We start from the raw sequence: 18,524 nt of genomic DNA, 5'->3' as shown, positions 1-18,524 counted from the left end.
GCTTCATGTTGAAGCCCATGAGTGTATGCTGTCACATAAGACTGCTTACTTAATGTTTTTTTTCTTTTTACATTACATTACAATAATGAAGTGTCACAAATCTCATTCGGATTTAGTGGATCATTACTTAAGCGTGTTACATGTTCCAATGGCTATGCAGAATGAGATTGAACATGTTGAATACAAATCCAGCGCGTCACTAAATGGCAGCAATGAGCTGGACAGTGTCAAGGCCTTGTTTAATGAGGTCCAGGCAGTGTGGTTTTGATGGATTCTTTGACCCACCATTTCACACCTGCCCCCACTCCACTGCTGTTTAGAGTTTTCCTCATTTATAAATAAAGCACTAGAGGGCAGTTGAGGTATTGTTTTGCTCGAAGGGCACACGTCCAAAAAGAACATGGCGGATTTACCAGTGGAAGTGGGGATCCAAGGGAGTGACGGAAGCGGAAGAAAGATTCATGTACTGGGAGAGGGGAAGTAGATGTCAGGAAGTCAAAGAGAGTTCTACTTCCGTACAAGAGGGGGGTTGTATGAAGTGAAAGGCAAGTTTCTAGTTTACGCAAGCTGTAGAATATTTTTATGAGTCTCAAATGCTGCTTCTGCTGTCTATGATGAAATCTGTGAGTGTGAGTGCGCATGGGTACATTCAAATTCAGGTGGTGAAGGATTTAATGATTTAGTGCTACACTGCTAGCACTGATGGATTTTAGGAGTACTGTATTATCAAATTGGGGTGTGTTCCCTCAATATAGTGAATGTGATTTTATTGCATTTTTTTCACTGTCCTTTTGTACTGTAATCTATTTTTTAAACACAAGCATTTAATTTTTATTCCATTAACACCAGACATATCATACATTATAGGATACAGAGACAATGGCAAACAAGTCATAGATAAAATGAAAGACAGATTACTGTATTTTTCGGACCGCAATTTTTCCTTATGATTTGAGCCCTGCAGCTTATAGTCCAGTGCGCTAATATGCAGTTTGATTTTGCTAGCCACCGGGAGGCAGTCCACCAGTAAAATAAATGTCTGTATCTATATTTCAATTTGTGGAACAACTATGAAATAGAACTGAAAATACGTGAATCAATGGGTGTATTCAACCAGAGTTTTAAACATTAAAAAAAGATTGAAATAATGTATAAAATGAAAAAGACCTTGTATGAAAGTTTGGAGCGTGTAATTTGATATATACTGTATGTAATTGTGTATATATTAGGCATGGGACGAGATCAGATTATGACGGTATGATGTGCTTGAGCAAAAATATCACCGTATCAGTGTCACGGTATTGAAATTACAGCTCCAAAACATATACTTTTTAAATCAAATTGCCATTTTTCTACTTTATAAAAACAGGTTTATTTTCAGACAAAATATGTAATACGGCATTTGTTAAGATAATAAACATTTACCATGCTAAATTAAAATAAATATGCAAATAAAATCAAAGCCTTCAGTGCGCAACACGGGCTTTGCTCACCAACAAACTGTCAAGAGAAATCTCTAAAAGAAGACTAGGACAAGCCTAGCTGCTAAACAGCAAAAAGAGTAACTCAGACCAGCCAAGATTGACTTTTCTCTGCCCAGGCAAAGGGAGAATAGCTTGGCGAACGAACTCAAGCGTCTTTTTGACAGCCATCTTACTCCATAGATCCATGCGTGCAAAGGCAGATCCATGCGTCCGAAGGAAGATTCACGTACGTGTCTCGCGAGAGTCGTACTCATACGAGTGATAATACACGAATACAAATCTGAAAACACAAATACCAATCTGAAAACACGGATACAAATCTGAAAACAATGATACAAATCTGAAAACACAGATATAAATCTGAAAACATGGACACAAATCTGAAAACACGAATACAAATCTGAAAACACGGATACAAATCTGAAAACACGAATACAAATCTGAAAACATGCCTATGTCTATTTGAAAACACGGATACGCCTTTTTGACAGCGATTTTACTCCATAATTTGCGTGTGGTGGGTCGCACGCCGTTTGGAATGCAGTTTTTAATCACTAGTGAAACACTACTTCAGACAGCTAGTGGTGACCGATATTGATGCTGAAAACACCAGACGGCGTGAGGAATGGCGCATTTTATGCTTGACGCTGACTGGCGTTGCTGTTGGTTAATGTTAATGCTACAAAAGGCGTCTAAAAAACGTTGTCGCTGCAAGGCATCTCGAGCGGCGTCAAGATTCCACAAGGCGTAAAAAGCGGTGTAAACAACGGCATTCTAAATGCATACGGTGTAACTCAAAACAAATGCGATCGAGCATTGTTTGATCGCATCCACTTGCCGTAATGGGAGAGAGCGCGTGACTTTGAGAGTTTGTTTGTGTGCGTGGATGCGTGGGGGAAAAGACGTAAAATTACAGAATTCACATTGTACTATTAATTGTCAAACATTACCTGTGGTGGTTAGCCACAATATCTGCATTTAATGGTACTAGCCAACAAAGCTAGAAAATTATGGTTATATTTGTGCCACAATTGCGAGCGCGCAAAAAAACATTTAGAGCACAGAAAATAAACCTGAACGAGCAAAAACAGATTTTGAGCGCAGGAAAAACTATTGAGCGCGTAATGATAAGAGTTTGAGCGAGCGCAGATGGATTTTGAACACCAAAAAAGTTGCTCGCTCAAAATTCCTTTTTGCTCGCTTGCGATAAACCCTCTCTTGCTGCGTTCAGGTGGAGCACGAAGAGCATACAGTTTTGTATTGTAGTCAATGGAGTTCGCGCGACGGGCTTGATGATGCGTCGGGCGACACGATGGACGCGATGGAGCGACGCACGGCGACCATGACAGGACCATGACTTTTTCATGTCAAACCATTCGCTTTGCATGTCGCGTAATGTCACGGGTAACTCCATGTGTACATTTACTGATAAATGTCCCCCAGTACTCACTTAATGCATCACGTAACACACTACCATTATCTTCTCCTTTTTCCACTGAACCATTGGGCTGGTACATTTCAAGACCTCAGCAGAAAATCATCAGGAGTTACAGTGATGTGGTGAAAGTCTACAATGAACTAATTGAAAATGTTTTCCCTGAGTGGCTTAATTGTTACTTTGTTCTCGAATTGGGGCCAGATTTTCCACCGACAGCTCCATGGGTGTGGTGTCATCAACATCTTAAGTGGCATTATCAGCAAAGATATGTCTGAATACAATGTCCTTGTCAACAATGACAACTTCTTCACCAATACCATTCGACGATTTATCCTACTGCTCCTAAAATGTCAATGTCCAAGGGAGGGACATTGGTTGCTTCCTCCAAAGCAGGCTGACTCACAAAAAAAGTGTATTTCGCTTCATCAAGCACTTTTCTAGAGGCATCAGCCCAGACTCTTTCACATGACAAGTAAAGCTGTAATGTTTTCATCTTTCTGTTCATACTGCTCATTTAATGTTGTTTGTGGTGAACTTATCTCGAGTGAAGTCCCGCAAATGTTTTGGACGGACAAGAAGGCTCCTCATTGGTTACAGTTCTTGAAAAAAATGTGTGGATTGAGTCAAGAGCCCAGCTGACCAATTCCATGCCTAGATTTAACGGGCAAGAAATACTGCAAGAGGCCACACTGATAAATAAAAAGACGAAGACAGTACGCAAAAAAGTGCAGGAAGCAGTGGAGATAGCAAGGAAAGCAGAAGACCAAAATTCATCAGCCTCCTCTGAAAGCCAAGTCGAAAAACAATCATATTTTCGAGATTTCTAAGTCATGTAATGCTGATGTTGAGGAAAAAAAGGCCACGGAAATCAAAACACAACTGTGCTCAACCATTAAAATCTCATGAAAATGTATTTCCTTCATGTGGCCAAATCCGTTTTAGATATAATATCCATGATAAAACTGGTCACCACTCGGCCACACCAAATGGCAAGTCATGTTAAATTGCCACAAAAATCTTAAATCAAATTTCTGTCTGATAATTTGACTAAAACCACACACGCTCACATAGTAACATTAAAACATATACATAGATCTTTACTATTATTACACCAGTACCAGTACAAGGCAACAAATATTGTACTTATTTAGGTTGAATCATCCAAGAAACAATTGACTGAGAGAGGGAGACAGATGGTAAGGTCCATCAGGATGCGACAGAACGGGCTTGCACTTGTCGTTGAGGTTTTTTTTTTTTTTTGTCAATTGAGTCAAGATCCCAGCTGATTATTTCCATGGTTAGATTTTAAGGAAAAGAAATACTGTAAGATAGTTAAACAGAGGACAGCACAGGATAAAGAGCAACAAAGCAGGGAGAAACGTCTGTTTTTGATGCAAACCTCCTGCAACATACCTGATTCACCTGATCAGCAATGTTTGCAGAATCCTGATCCTGATCGTTTGAATCAAGTGTATTGGAGGGTTACATCAAATGATTGTACATCAAAACTTAAATCTGTGAACCATCCATTCTCTCATAACTCTGCATCTGGATCCTCAACTCTACCAGTGCCCTGAAAATGGGTGAACGCGTGCCAATAAAATATGTGGCCTGTGATTGGCAAACCAGTACAGAGCGTACACCATTCCTCGCCCAGTCTGTTGGAATAATATCCAACTTTACTGCAATACCGAACAGGAGAAGCAGTAGAAAATGAATGAGTGACTGAATGAGTGTATCTTTATGGGAAAAGTAGCACACCGATGAGAGAGGGAGACATGATGGAAGGCGGGGTGAACAAGCACATAAGGAGTGAGAGAAAGACAAAGACAGTTGGGTCTCAGGATGAGGGTTTGGTCCCTTCAGCTGTGTGTGCGCAAATGTGTGTGTGCCCAGCATACTCACAGCTCAATAATGATAAATAAGTCAACCTCCCCTCTCTCTGCTTATGTCACCCCTCCTTATCTACTTCCACCCCTGTCCCAATAGTAATGAAGCAACAGTAGATACAACTTGACAACTGTGTAGACCAGAGTTTCATCTATATTCATTCTGCGGTACTGGGCCACCCAAATAAGACCGCTTTTACCTTTGAGACACAGAACAATTTTTTTTTCTCTTCTGTCTGTCTGCTCCTCATTTCCTCAGTCACATATACAGTATCTCAAAATAATAGTTATATGAATGCAACAACAACCATCTTTTCAATTTCTGTCTATTTTATGTCATTCATTCATCCATCCATTCACCATCTATCCATCCATCTACAGATTCTCAAATGCAGTCAGACCCACCAAAAAATAATATACCCATGCCACCCAAACAGTGATATTTTTGATGAGTATAACACTTTTTGTATTACGAGTCATGTTTGTGAAGTAAACTCAATTCAAATGTTTTCATTTTTATGTCAAAAATGAGTAAATTCAAAGAGTATAAAGAGTATATTCAAATATAGGAGATGCAATAGACAGAGGAAAATAAAAGAGAGTGCAAAAATCAAACAAAATTCCAATATGTTTGCCTATGCCATCTACTGTATGCTTCTTGGGGCTCTAATTACAACAGAGGTCAAACCACCAAGCAGTACAGGCTGTCTTTGATGCAGGTAAGTGTGTACGTGCATGTGTGCGTTTGTATGGAAGTGTGTATTTGACTGCTCTGTATGTGCCCTTGACTTGCAGCTGCCTCATCATTACTGCTCATAGGGACCCCCACCCCCCCCACACACACGTTGGAGGCAGGTAAGTGCACACAATCATGCTCACACAGACACACAAATACCAAGACTTAGTCACACTTACACAGACACAAACACAGACACTCTGAGACATATACAGATACACTCACCCCTTCCCGCAGGCTCCTCATTAAGCCAGTGTAGGCGGCACCAGGAATGAACCACAGGCCTCTGGGGAGCCTGTTTTCTCCTGGTAGAGAGTCATAGGAAGAAATGAAGCACTGGTGAGAAGAGTGTGTGTGTGTGTGTGTGTGTGTGTGTGTGTGTGTGTGTGTGTGTGTGTGTGCGTGTGTATGTGTGTGTGTGTATGAGTGTGTTCGGAGGGGGGGGGCAGTTGAGGAGCAAATTGAGAGTGAGAGAAAGGCAACACAATGATGAGATAGAACTATAAATGGACTAGTTAAAAAACAAAGGCGAGACAGGGTCAAGTCAGGAAGGGGAGAAGGATGACTACTTGTGCCTGAATATATGAAACTCATCCAATAATCTCCATAAAATAACAGGAAAAATATATGATTTACTGTACAGTTTCGTCACGTTTTTCACGGTCAATGGGGACCAGAAATCCCCTGTGATAAGTGAATTCCTTAAAGTTGGATTTACGCCCCTATGTACCTTATACACGAGTATGTTATTTAAACCTTGCCTACATTTTTTCAGATGCCGAGTGATCTCCAAATTGTCGTACGGAGGTGAAACTGGCATGCGTCTTTTTTTGGGCACGAACTTTATTTTCTTTTATGACACACAACACATAGTGAGCCAGAGCAGTACAACAAATAAAAAAGATTACCGTTTGTCCTACAAACAGCAACTCCAACTAAGGATTTTATATAAAGATGTGTCTGGCATTTCATTAAAGTGCTGTAAATACACATGTCCTTACTTCAGGTACACAGAAACACAGAATGAGAAGAAATCTGCCACAATACAAGACTGTACATTCCATTCATATGATGTAACAATGCTAACAGTGTGCAGTTATGACGCCTCCTTATAACAAACAGGACGAATTTAACCTAAAAAGATTGCTGCCAATTATTTAGTCAAAAACAGCATTATAAAATCAAACACCGCTTTAGGTTTTCTGGCTTCATTGCCTCGTTAGCAAGCAATTGTAGACACAAAACGCATTTTGAGAAAATTTCAAAATTACATTTTAAAAAAATATATGAAACTTAAATTGATTGCTTTATTGTAGAGTCATAAATACTTTCACAATTTAATATAAAATTAAATTAAATAAACACAAATATACATATTTTTTAATGAATAAGTCAATGTTCTTCCTAGATGTTAAAACTGCTTTTATGTAGGTAGACAGACAGCGAATGGAGAATGAGTGTAACTTTATTTTAGTTATGTGAGTGGTGCAGCTCTCACTTATTTATATTGTTAACTGTAAAGAAACCAAATACACTAAACATAACTCAGGTAAGTGACATATGCAAAAATTATATATCTTACTAAATGTACACAAATTGTGTTGCTTAAATCAATCATATACAGTATCTGAATAATAAATGATATTACTTTCAAAACAAAACAAAACATTAATTAGGTGCAAACAACTATGTGCGTCAATGCAACACATTTGAATTTGCTAACATTTACCAAAAGGAAATACCTAATGCATTATTTATTACTTATTACTATCATTTTAAAGTAATTATACATTACAATATTACTGTATTTGAAATGTAATGCATTACATTGCTATCGCATTACTTTTATATTACTCTGACCTTCATAACTGGAAATATGGATTTGCCATTCTAAATGTAGCTCTTTTTGCTCATTAATCATCCAGTGAAAGGTTGGATTAAAACCAGTACCTAAAACCAGTACAAATCAATTACTCTGTATTGTATTGTAAACCTTTAAAGATAAGATACAAAATCTTTTTTTTTTTTTTTAATCCCTTTATAATTTAGCTTCACAGCATAGTGATGCATTGTTTATGCTGTAGGGCAGCGGTCCCCAACCATGTCATCCTTCTCACTATGTATGTAATATCAAGAGCGGACGGAAACGGTGCCCAAAAAAAACAAAGATCAAGCACAAACATATGAACTGTTAAACTAAATAATTTCAAAAACATTATTTTGGGTGCAGCCCACGCCAGTTGATCCATTGACCGGTACCGGTGGTTGGGGCCCCTGCTGTAGGGAAAATGTTTAGGGCATTTCACAATTGTAATGCTAATATTTAAATTCAAGATCAGTTGGCTAGGTACCAGGTTTAGGTAGGGCTAGCGTTAGCAGCTAGCCTACATCATTGTTAAGGTGTTTAACATACAGGCTAACATGAGTTTTGTACGCTTCATCTTGATACACATTGACCACAACTATTTATGAACTATTATTAATAGCAATTGTACAGTGAAAGTTAGTGTAAGCTTACCTGGTCATTGCTAGTTGCGACAGTGATATTTCTTGCTGACAAGGTTTCCAAATGCTGGTGAAGCCACTGTGGATAGCGGCAGAGTATCTCCTAACGAATCTTCTAACCTCTTGATGTTGAAGTGTCATCCCTCATCTAGAGAGCACAATCCTCCATGTGTTTTATTTTCACTAACTTCACGTTACTATGGCCGCGCTCTAAATGGTTTGTCAAATTGTCAAATTACTGGTCCTATTTCGCATAAGTGGACAGATTTTTAGGCGTTGCACATAAAATGCACCTAACGATTATATTCTTCTTGTCTTTATCTCTGACGAACTGAAATTAATGGTTGTGTGTCCATCGTGTGTACATTTTGTCCATATGCAACCTGGTGTTTCACCTTAGCTCTAGTAGATGAGCAAGTAAACATTTCGCTTTTCTCCTTATATCTTGCTGTGTTTTTGGTGAATTTGAGGGAAAAAATAAAACAATTCCAGGCTAAATTTGCATTGTAGGGCATTACTTTACTTTCATTTGTAATGAGTAAAATATTACTATTTTTTGTGTAATATATTGTGGCAGGCACTAGGACCATGTCTCTCACCCATGTTGAAATGAACCTTTGATGCTTTGAACCTGTTGGCTTTGTCTTTGCTGATTTGGACAATGTTGTATGAGTTTTTGTGTGACAAGTGAAGAGTAGGGACGTATACTAGAACAGCATCGTGTGTTTCTTCATCTTGCCACATTGGTGAGCCCGATGTGATAGTAGGCCGGTCGAGGGATGCCACGACCATGTAGGACGTCTGCGGGGATTCCTCGTAGGTGGAACAGCGCCTCAATAAGCTAAAACCATGCGGCCGGATCACTCAGGCACTTTGCCCCATGTCACGAAGGCTGCCGATTGCGAGTGTTGGGGCGGTGTAGCGGAGGAAGACACCTCTTCAACATATTGCTGAAACATTATAGCATCCGGGGTCACCCATGTGGCAAGACGACCTCTTCAACAGCCTGACGAACATTCTAACGTCTGGGGTCACCAATGTGGCAGGTTCTGGCCCAGGCACAGGCTGGGACGTAGCAGAGACCTGCCGTCCCTCGGAAACCCACTGTGCTTGCCAGCATGCAGGTCAGCGCTGCCGCTCCAGCTCCTGCGGAACCTCAGAAAATCCATTTGGCAACGTCACGCTGAGGGTCTCACCCTTACTCCTGTCGCACCTGGGTCCCTGGTGTCACATACACCGCCCAGGACCGAACTGTGTACTCAGGGTGTCAGACTGGTGAATACCCTGTGGGGTTTTCGTTATGCCTTTCTGGCTGTTCGGAGGGGAGCTGTGTGGCGGGCACTAGGACCATGAAATGAACAGAAAAGGTGACAAAAGGTAGCCTTGGCAGAGTCCAACCCTCACTGGAAACAAATTCAACTTACTGCCGGAAATGCAGACCAAGCTCTGACATCAGTCATACAGGGACCGAACAGCCCATATCACGCCGTCCGGTACCCCATATTGCCGAAGCACCCCCCACAGAGATCCCAGAGGGACACAGTCGAACACCTTCTCCAATTCCACAAACCACATGTAGACTGGTTGCGAATTCCCATGCACCCTCGAGGACCCTGCCGAGGGTGTAGAGCTGGTCCACTGTTCCACGGCCAGGACGAAAACCACACTGCTCCTCCTGAATCTGAGACTCGACTTCCTGACGGACCCTCCTCTCCAGCATCCCAAAATAGACCTTACCGGGGAGGCTGAGGAGTGTGACTTCTCTGTAGTTTGAACACACCCTCCGGTCCCCCTTCTTATAAAGGGGGACCATCACCCCAGTCTGCCAATCCAGGGGCACTGTTCCCCATGTCCACGCAATGTTGCAGAGGCATGTGTGAAGGGAATCATATATTAGGTTGTTATCATTATGTGCTTAGTTTATTGTTACCCATTTATGCAATCCTAGTTCATCTTGACCCTGTCCTTAGATAGAGCTGTTGACGCACGAAAGTGTGAGCCGGGACCTTGGCCCAGCTGCCGGTGGCGCCCGGCTGGCTCTCTTGTTGCGTCTTGTAATCTGCTATGCTTTTGCTCAATAAAAGCCAGGGGGGGACGGCTGGGCAGTGAAAAACTAGCGTTGGAAGACCCACGAGTTACATTTGCCCAAGCTTTTTTCCCTATGCCCGGCATAGAAAAGTCAATCTTGGCTGGTCTGAGTTACTCTTTTTGCTGTTTAAGCAGCTAGGCTTGTCCTAGTCTTCTTTTCTGAGATTTCTCTGACAGCATGTCAGCCAAGACAGTCCTACAGCATCCAGAGCCTTCAGGAACTCCGGGCGGATCACATCCACAAAGCCACCCCCCTCCCCCACATTGGTGCCTCCGACCACCTCACTATTATGCTAATGCCTGAATACAGACCAAGAGTGAAAGTCATCAAACCTGCACTGAAAGAAGTAAGGGTGTGGCCATGGGAGGCGACCTCAGCCCTACAGGACTGCTTTGAGTCAACAGAAATTTTTAAGGAAGCAGCCACCCACAATGGCATCACAGATATTGAGGAATACACAGACACAGTGACCTCCTACATCACCAAATGCATGGACGACGTGACCCACATCAAGAGGATCACCACACGGTCCAACCAGAAGCCATGGCTAACAGGAGACGTCCACAGGCTGTTGAGGGCCAAAGACAAGGCCTTCAAAGCTGGGGATAAATCAGCCCTCAGAACAGCGAGAGCCAACCTGTCCCGTGGCATCAGGAAAGCCAAACAAGAATACACAAATAAGATAAAATAATATAATATATAAAATAAAATAAATAAAATAAAAAATAAAATAAAATAATAACCTCCCATTTCAAGGACAGCAGGAATGCACACATCCTATGGCAGGGCATTCAGGCTATCACAGACTACAAACCTGCACTACAAAGCAGTGAGCGACAAAACTCTGCTCAACAACCTAAACAGTTCTTTTGCATGCTTTGAGGAACAGAACACCACCCGCTCACAGAAAACACCACCACCTTCGCATGACCAGCCTCTGTGCCTGTCTGCTGCCAGCATGAGGAGGACACTCTCCGCTGGAAAGCAACAGGTCCAGACAACATCCCTGGCAGGGTGCTGAAAGACTGTGCGAAGGAGCTGAAAGATGTTTTTACAGACATCTTTAACACATCCCTGAGGCAAGCCATTGTGCCATCAGGCTTAAAAGCTGCCACTATCATACCTGTGCCAAAGAAATCCTCCCCATCCTGCTTCAATGACTATCGTCCAGTGGCACTGACACCCATCATCATGAAGTGCTTTAAACAACTAGTCCTGTCACACATAAAATCCATCCTGCCCCCCAGCCTGGACCCGTACCAGTTCGCTTACAGGGCAAAGTGATTCACAGATGATGCAATCTGCTCTGCCCTCCACCCGGTACTCACCCACCTGGACAAGAAAGACTCATATGTCAGAATGCTGTTCATAGACTTCAGCTCAGCGTTCAACATCATAATATCACAACAACTCAACTGCAAACTGGACAAACTGGGCCTCGGCACCTCACTCTGCAACTGGCTGCTGGATTTCCTCAGCCAGAGGCCTCAGGTGGTGCGTGTTGGCAACATCTCAGGCAGGATCACCCTGAGCACGGGGGCCCCACAAGGCTGTATGCTCAGCCCCCTCCTCATCACCCTATTTACACACGACTGCACAGCAACCCACAGCTCCAACCACCTCGTGAAGTTTGCTGACGACACAACACTGGTGGGCCTCATCTCCAACGGTGATGAGACCCACCACAGGAAAGAAGTGGAGCTTCTGACCAGATGGTGCAAAGACAACAACCTCCGGCTAAACACCAGCAAGACCAAAGAGATGTTTGTCAGCTTCCAGAGAGGCCACACCCAACACCCCCCACTGACCATCGACGGTGCTGCAGTGGAGAGGGTGAGGAGCACCAAGTTCCTGGGGGTCATCAGTGATGACCTCTCCTGGACCACCAAGACCGTATCTCTGACAAAGATAGCAAAGCGGCGTCCCTACTTCCTGCGCAAACTGAAGCAGGCAAGTGCGGCGCCACCCATCATGACCACATTTTACAGAGGAACCATCGAAAGCATCCTCACCAGTTGCATCACCGTGTGGGGCGGGAGCTGCACTGACTATAACAGGAAGGCTCTACAACGCATCGAGAGGACAGCTGAGAGGATTATTGGTGCTCCACTCCCCTTCCTGCAAGACCTGTACACCACCCACCTCAGCAGCAAAGCCATCACAATTGTCACCGATACAAGCCATCCTGCACAGTCTGTTCAGCCTCCTGCCCCCCGGCAAGGGGTACAGGAGCCTCCACTCCCGCAAAGTAGCCCGAACATACTGCACATTAATATTGATAAGAATCTAATTTTAGGATTGTCTCGTCTTGCACACCTGCGCTTTGTTATTGTACATGTAAAACGCAAAGGATAGTGAGAAACGTGATTTCCAATCCTTTGAATGTTAAGCACATGTGAAGAAATTGACAGTAAAATTGACTTTGACTTGATCCACCTCCGGGGCCTTGCCACCAAGGAGTTTTTTAACACCTCAGTGACTTCAGCCTCAGAGATGGGAGAGCGCACCTCGGTGCTCGAAGACTCTGCTTCCTCAGAGGAAGACGTGTCGTGGGATTGAGGGGGTCTTCGAAGTGCTCTGCCCACCGGTTCACAACATCCCGAGTTGAGATCAGCAGTGCCCCATCTCCACTGTACACAGTGTCAATGGTGCACTGCTTCCCCCTTCTGAGACGCCGAACGGTGGATCAGAATTTCTTCGAAGCCGTCTGGAAGCATATACATTGGGGCTCCGTGTAACGAACTTAATCTGTTCAGCGGCTAGGCTCATAACTCGAATTGGCCCTTTGACCCTTCGTTTGGCCCTTCGTTTCTATTGTCATCATCCTCATACTTCTTCCTTTACCGCCACTTGCAATTTTAGAAGCCACGTCTAACAGATAAAGTTTGCAAAGCCTTCACAACACACCGACCAGTTCGTGCCATCAAGCTAGATCAGGGCGTTTGGCCAATAGCATATCGGCATTTCTGTGATTGATGTGACGCCGGCCAATAGCATATTGGCATCTTCGTGACTGTGACCTTAATCGACCAATAACATATTGGCATCTCCGTGACTGAGACCGTGACTGTGACCTTAATCGACCGATAGCATATCGGCATTTCCGTGACATGTGAGAAAAGTTGTTTTGCAGCAAAGCGAAAAAAATAGTGCGGACACACTGACCGGCATGTCGGATGGTTAGTAAGACTAAAGGTTTGTGCGTAAGAGGGGGACAAAAAAACACCGCGGTCCACGTCATAAGATAAAAAATACGTAAAACAAGGGGTTCGTAAACCGGGGACCCACTGTATACACAAAAGGAGGCTTACAAAAGTGTTCTCAGCTGATTTTTGTAGCTGTTATTTTTAAATTGAAGAACAGAATTAAAATTTAAAATCCAACTTTCTAAGTGCCTGACATTCTTTTTTAAATTATTATATGATGTCATTCATCACATTCTGATTGAATGGTTGGCTGTGCAGTAACAAAAGAACAGGACATGGCCCATACAGTATGATTACTGGAGGTGCAACCATTCTTATTGGCTGGCTGGTTGTTCAGGGTGCTCCATTTTGTGTCCTGTGACAGAGTTACTTCACCACTGAACCAACGTTTTGGCCTGGATTGCACCAAACCTTGCCTAGATTACTCATCTAAAATGGCTGGCAAAGTAGGGAAAAGGTAAGATTTTGGTATTTGCTTGATTGATTGATTTTTCAATGAATTGTCTGCATTCTGAGTTTAAGAGTTGAAATCTGAATTCAGGTACATTTTTGAGGCCACTTGGAAGTGTTGCCATTTTGCTTTATCACATGGCTAAACTTGGCAAAGGATCATCTATCCATTCATTTCCTTAACTGTTTGGCCTCACAAGAGTTGCATGCTGGCGGTGGGTAGAGGGAGGCCGAAAAGAGCCGTGGCGCTCGCCAACAATCCCCTGTCCACTGGTCCTCACTGCAGAGCTCACAACTGACCTCCCTGACCGACGCATGCCTGGACCCCATCAGAAACCCTGCAAACCGTACCCCGGCCCGGGGGTGGGCATTTCTCACTGGGAGTAAAACACACTTTTTGTAGGAATGCCTGTGAGCTGATGGGCTGGTTCTCTTGTTAGTTTTGTCCATGCTGTGGACTCCATATATATGGAGTATATATATATATATATATATATATATATATATATATATATATATATATATATATATATATATACTATGCTCCAGTAGGAGTCTCCGAGGCAACCTCACATGTGAGTGAAATGTGCATAATGCTGTGTTCAGACCGTTCAGACCAAATGTGTAAACAGTGAAACAAGCTTGAACAGCAGTCAATGTACTGTAGCTCACGCAACATGACGCGAACATGTATTAGGCGATGCGAAGGATGCATATGCAGCAAGGCAACACGTGAAATTTCACCTATTCGCAAAAGTTAAAAAAAACTTTACTTTGGTCAATCATTGCGACAGACAATCTACTTCGGGAAGGTTCAATGTCACACATGAGCCAGTAATGAATCATGGTGTCCAGGTTGCGGGCACCTAGAGCTGTACAATACGGCCAGTTGAGCTTTTAATACATTAACAGAGCGAAGTGAGAGCACTCATCTTGCTTGTAGAATGATGAAAGGGGAACTGGAATAATTTATGTTTTTACTTCACTTTTTTACCAGCTGTTGACAGTCATGACAAGCTGGGGAGATTGGTGATATAAAAAAGCTAACACCACTTACAATATTAAAGTTTTGGTAAGATGAAAGATGAAAGAGCCACGACTTTAAACACTTTTTTTCTCAAAACAAGGAATTTCAACTAGGCAACATTCAGCTTGTTGTAACTTAAGTTCATTTTTGCGCTACCTCCAAAATTGACTTTAAGAAATTAAATGTTGAGTTAAAAAACATCAATATATGAATTTTCATTTTCTGAGACATAAGCCTGATTTTCTGAAAACACAGGTGGGCAGTACATCAGTTTTGCAGAGGGACTACCGATTGATGAAATAATTTTAAAAATAACGGACTGAGCCTCGTGGAACAGGTAATTTAATTCATAATTTTTCTTATTGAGATAGCCAAGCTATCATTTGATTGAATAAATTGCTTGCACATAATTGAGCTAGGCATTCTGGGGTACCTTCCTGCAGTACGTTGGTGTGTTTTTCCAATGCTTGTCACTAAAAGATTTAAAGTTTTACAACCTCCTACCCCCAAAAGTCATTGTCTAGTCAACTGAGCTCAGTCAAACCTTCCTCTTTACTTGTAGTGTATGTGACAGATGACATGCTTAAATGTGAATTCTGTTTCATGTAACCATTTCTGTAAACGTTTTTTGAAATACTCCAAAAATTGAAGGCTGTCTGAAAAACTATGTATATACTCTAGTGGACCTGATTGCTTATTGCAGTCTACTGTCTAGTGAACACATAAAACAATGTTCATATATTCAGGTAGATTTAAATGAGGGCATTTCTTAAAAGTTGTGACCAGTACATGCACAGTATTTTACAACATAAAAATCAAGCATCTTTAAAACATTTTGATCAAATTATTTGTTGTCTGACGTTTTCTTTATCTTTATTGTTTCATTTAGAAACACCAGTTGTTCAAACCCATTTTTCCAAAAGCAACACTTATATATAATATAATAATAATATTCTGACACACTGACAACAGTGTGTGCTTACCACAGCATTTTCATTCTGAATGAGCGTCAGCAGCATGTTTCTTCAGGTTTAAGATTACAGCACTGTGAATTTTAGAATGCCTTAAGACTGTGCATCCCCTTTAAAAATCCAGGACAGTGGAAGTCTCTCAAGCTAAGCCCCTGTAGGAGCCACATAAAACTTAAGAAGTAATAAGTAAAATGAAAATATATTGTTTGCAGCAAAGGCCCAGCCTCCCTAAATTGCATATCATTAACCCACAAAACTCCGCTCCCATTTAATTTTATTTGGGGAAGATATTAGAAGTGTGCGTGTGTGCGCACGTGCATGTTTGTGCATCGTTCGTCTTGGGAAAGAGAATCAAAACAAATAGACGAGTGGGGTGAGGATAGACTTGTGTGTATTTGCACGTGCATGTGTGCTGGGTGTGGAGATTGAAGCTTACTGTATAACAGTTACCATAGTAACTAAAACCAGTTCTGACACTCCAATCATCAGAATTGCAACAGGGGAAACCCTGCTGAGACACACGGTCATTTGTTTACATCACAATAGTAGAATAGATGCACACATCCACAGAGGAAACTCCTGCTGAGCCTCATGCAATCACAGACAGACAGAAGCACAACCGTCGGCCCAAATTTACCGCTTTGTCCTTTTCTCAATGAGCCCCTTTCACACCGCAGGAACTCTTCCACGTTACCCGGGTAGCATTAGTTCCCCTTTCCCTTCACACCAAAAATCGTCCCGGGTAGGGAAGATTCCGCTAAGCCTCTACCCTGAACCATTTCAGCTCCTAGTTGCGACTAGGGTCTTCAGAGAGCTCGAGGGGGGTGTGCTGTGCTAACTAACGCTGATTGGTTGGTTAAACTCGGGGGGGGGGGCGCCACTACGCTTTGTTTACTGCGTATTGACGTATAAGAGGACATCCAACTCCAATTTGCTTCAACTACAAGAAAAGGCAAGTCGCTGACCGGAATACCCACCATAAGCTCGCGCGTTTTTGACATGCGAAGCTTAAAAAAAAAAAATTAAAAACACACGGACAGAACACCGACTGAAGGAGATTTACTTCCCGGTGACCTGGATCAGAAATCCACAACATTTAGTGCTCAGTTTGTATATTCTTTTGTATAGCTTTTGTTCATAAACAACATGCCGAGAGACACTGAAACACCAGCCCGCCAGGCGAAAGCGGGCGTCAGCAATGCAACTTCTCCTCCCTTCTACTTCTCGTTGTTGAAGCAAACTGGCTTTGGATCACCGAAAACCCGAATCACGCAGCAAGAATACACTGAAGCAGACTTAAGACAGCAGACAGCTGTAGCCGAGGCCACGGCATGCACTGCCCCGAAAGCTCTGCATCTCAAAGGGGAACACAGGGAAATCGCTCCCGCTGGCAGTACCCGTCTTGCCGAGCGTCCTCTCCACGATGGGAGTTCCCGAAAAGAACACACAGCAACTTCGCCGATTGCTTTAGTGCAGATGGTCCTTTTCATTGTGTACTTTTAGCTGGCTTTTAGTCACAAAGTACTCGCTGGAATTGGGAGAGTGTTCGCTCCAACAGTGACTTGTAGTTTTGATAGATTGTGTAACATGTTATTTAGTATGAATGGTCTTTTCATTTATTTACATTTGTTTTGTGTTTGGAAAGGATGTGTTCTTAGTTAACGCATTTGAGTTATGTGCGAGAGAGAGAGAGAGAGAGAGAGAGAGAGAGAGAGAGAGAGAGAGCGAGAGAGAGAGGGAGGGGTGTGGCCGAGCGAGACTGACGTGAAAGGGGAAAGAAATGAAAAGACGTGACTGGTCCTGTCGTTTTGTGCTATTTAGTTAGGAAGACAGCAGTAATAAGAATCACGGTTTTACCCTTAGGAAATCCGAGAAGCTTCCTCCTTCCCCTTCTAAAGTTTCCAGATTGTTCAGCTCGAATAATGTATACGAATTTATTAGTATCAAGTTAACAGCTGCAAATAAAGAAAAAGCTAATTAGGCTCCATTCTCATGCAGTGTGTAGCAGCTTTTTTAGTTCAGCATCCTGCTTGTCATTCACCTTATTAGTGACCACAGCGGGAGTGCAACCCCTCCCCACCAGTCATCAGTCCAATTTCAATAACCTACCCCCTCCGCAGTCCCCTCGGTATGAACGTAAACGAATGGGCCTAAGACCAGGAACCTCCGACCCGGAACCCCTCGACCAGGATCCCAAGCTGTTTTGGTGTGAACGGGGCTGTCATTCAGCAGATGTACTGTATACAGCAGATGGTTGTGGGGAAAAAAAAAAGTGTTACAGCATTTTCATTAAAAACAGCACACGCCGGGAAAGACACTGCAGCTTTACAATATTTATTCTATAAATCACAACAACTTCACAGATTAAATTGCCACAGGAGTGACAAAGAACAGCAAGAATTGCGAAGTTGCTGATCTGTGAGAGCAATTTTACAGTGTATATTTTGTTTAATGGCTATGATTAGATTGAATGAAAGGGAGATCCTAAAAATGAAAACAAAAATAACTTTAATTTGTTGGTTTTGATTTGACTGTGTGCAAGTGTTTCTCTGTGTAGGTGTGCGTGTGTACAATATGTACAGTACGTGAATCCACAGGCTTCTGTGCAAGTCAAAGTGAGAGAGAGAGAGTTGTTTTTTTACAGACAAAACATTAGCACAAGTGACTGAACACAACACTGTCTGACAATTGGCATTGTACCCTCACCAACAACTGCTTTACGGTCCCAT

At 42.5% G+C, this 18,524-nt stretch overlaps 1 protein-coding gene across 1 annotated transcript in view; it reads right to left on the bottom strand.

Annotated features, from left to right (window-relative positions):
* Nucleotides 1-721: 721 nt before the first annotated feature.
* The window catches only part of LOC148425822 (inactive serine/threonine-protein kinase ULK4-like), a 29,796-nt gene continuing 11,993 nt past the window's right edge, over nt 722-18,524 (bottom strand). The window contains exons 12-13 of the mRNA XM_088411237.1: nt 5,773-5,852; nt 722-1,764 (exon numbers count right to left, since the gene is read on the bottom strand). Coding sequence (XP_088267363.1) covers nt 5,793-5,852 — 60 coding nt within the window. The 3' untranslated portion in view covers nt 722-1,764; nt 5,773-5,792. The remainder of the gene's footprint in view (nt 1,765-5,772; nt 5,853-18,524) is intronic.

This window comes from Hippichthys cyanospilos, chromosome 3 (genome assembly GCF_059441005.1).
Source record: "Hippichthys cyanospilos isolate Australia breed blue-spotted pipefish chromosome 3, RoL_Hcya_1.0, whole genome shotgun sequence".
NCBI classification, from domain to species: domain Eukaryota; kingdom Metazoa; phylum Chordata; class Actinopteri; order Syngnathiformes; family Syngnathidae; genus Hippichthys; species Hippichthys cyanospilos.
The sequence above is the reverse complement of the archived record's forward strand: the minus strand, read 5'-3'. Positions and strand labels throughout refer to the sequence as shown.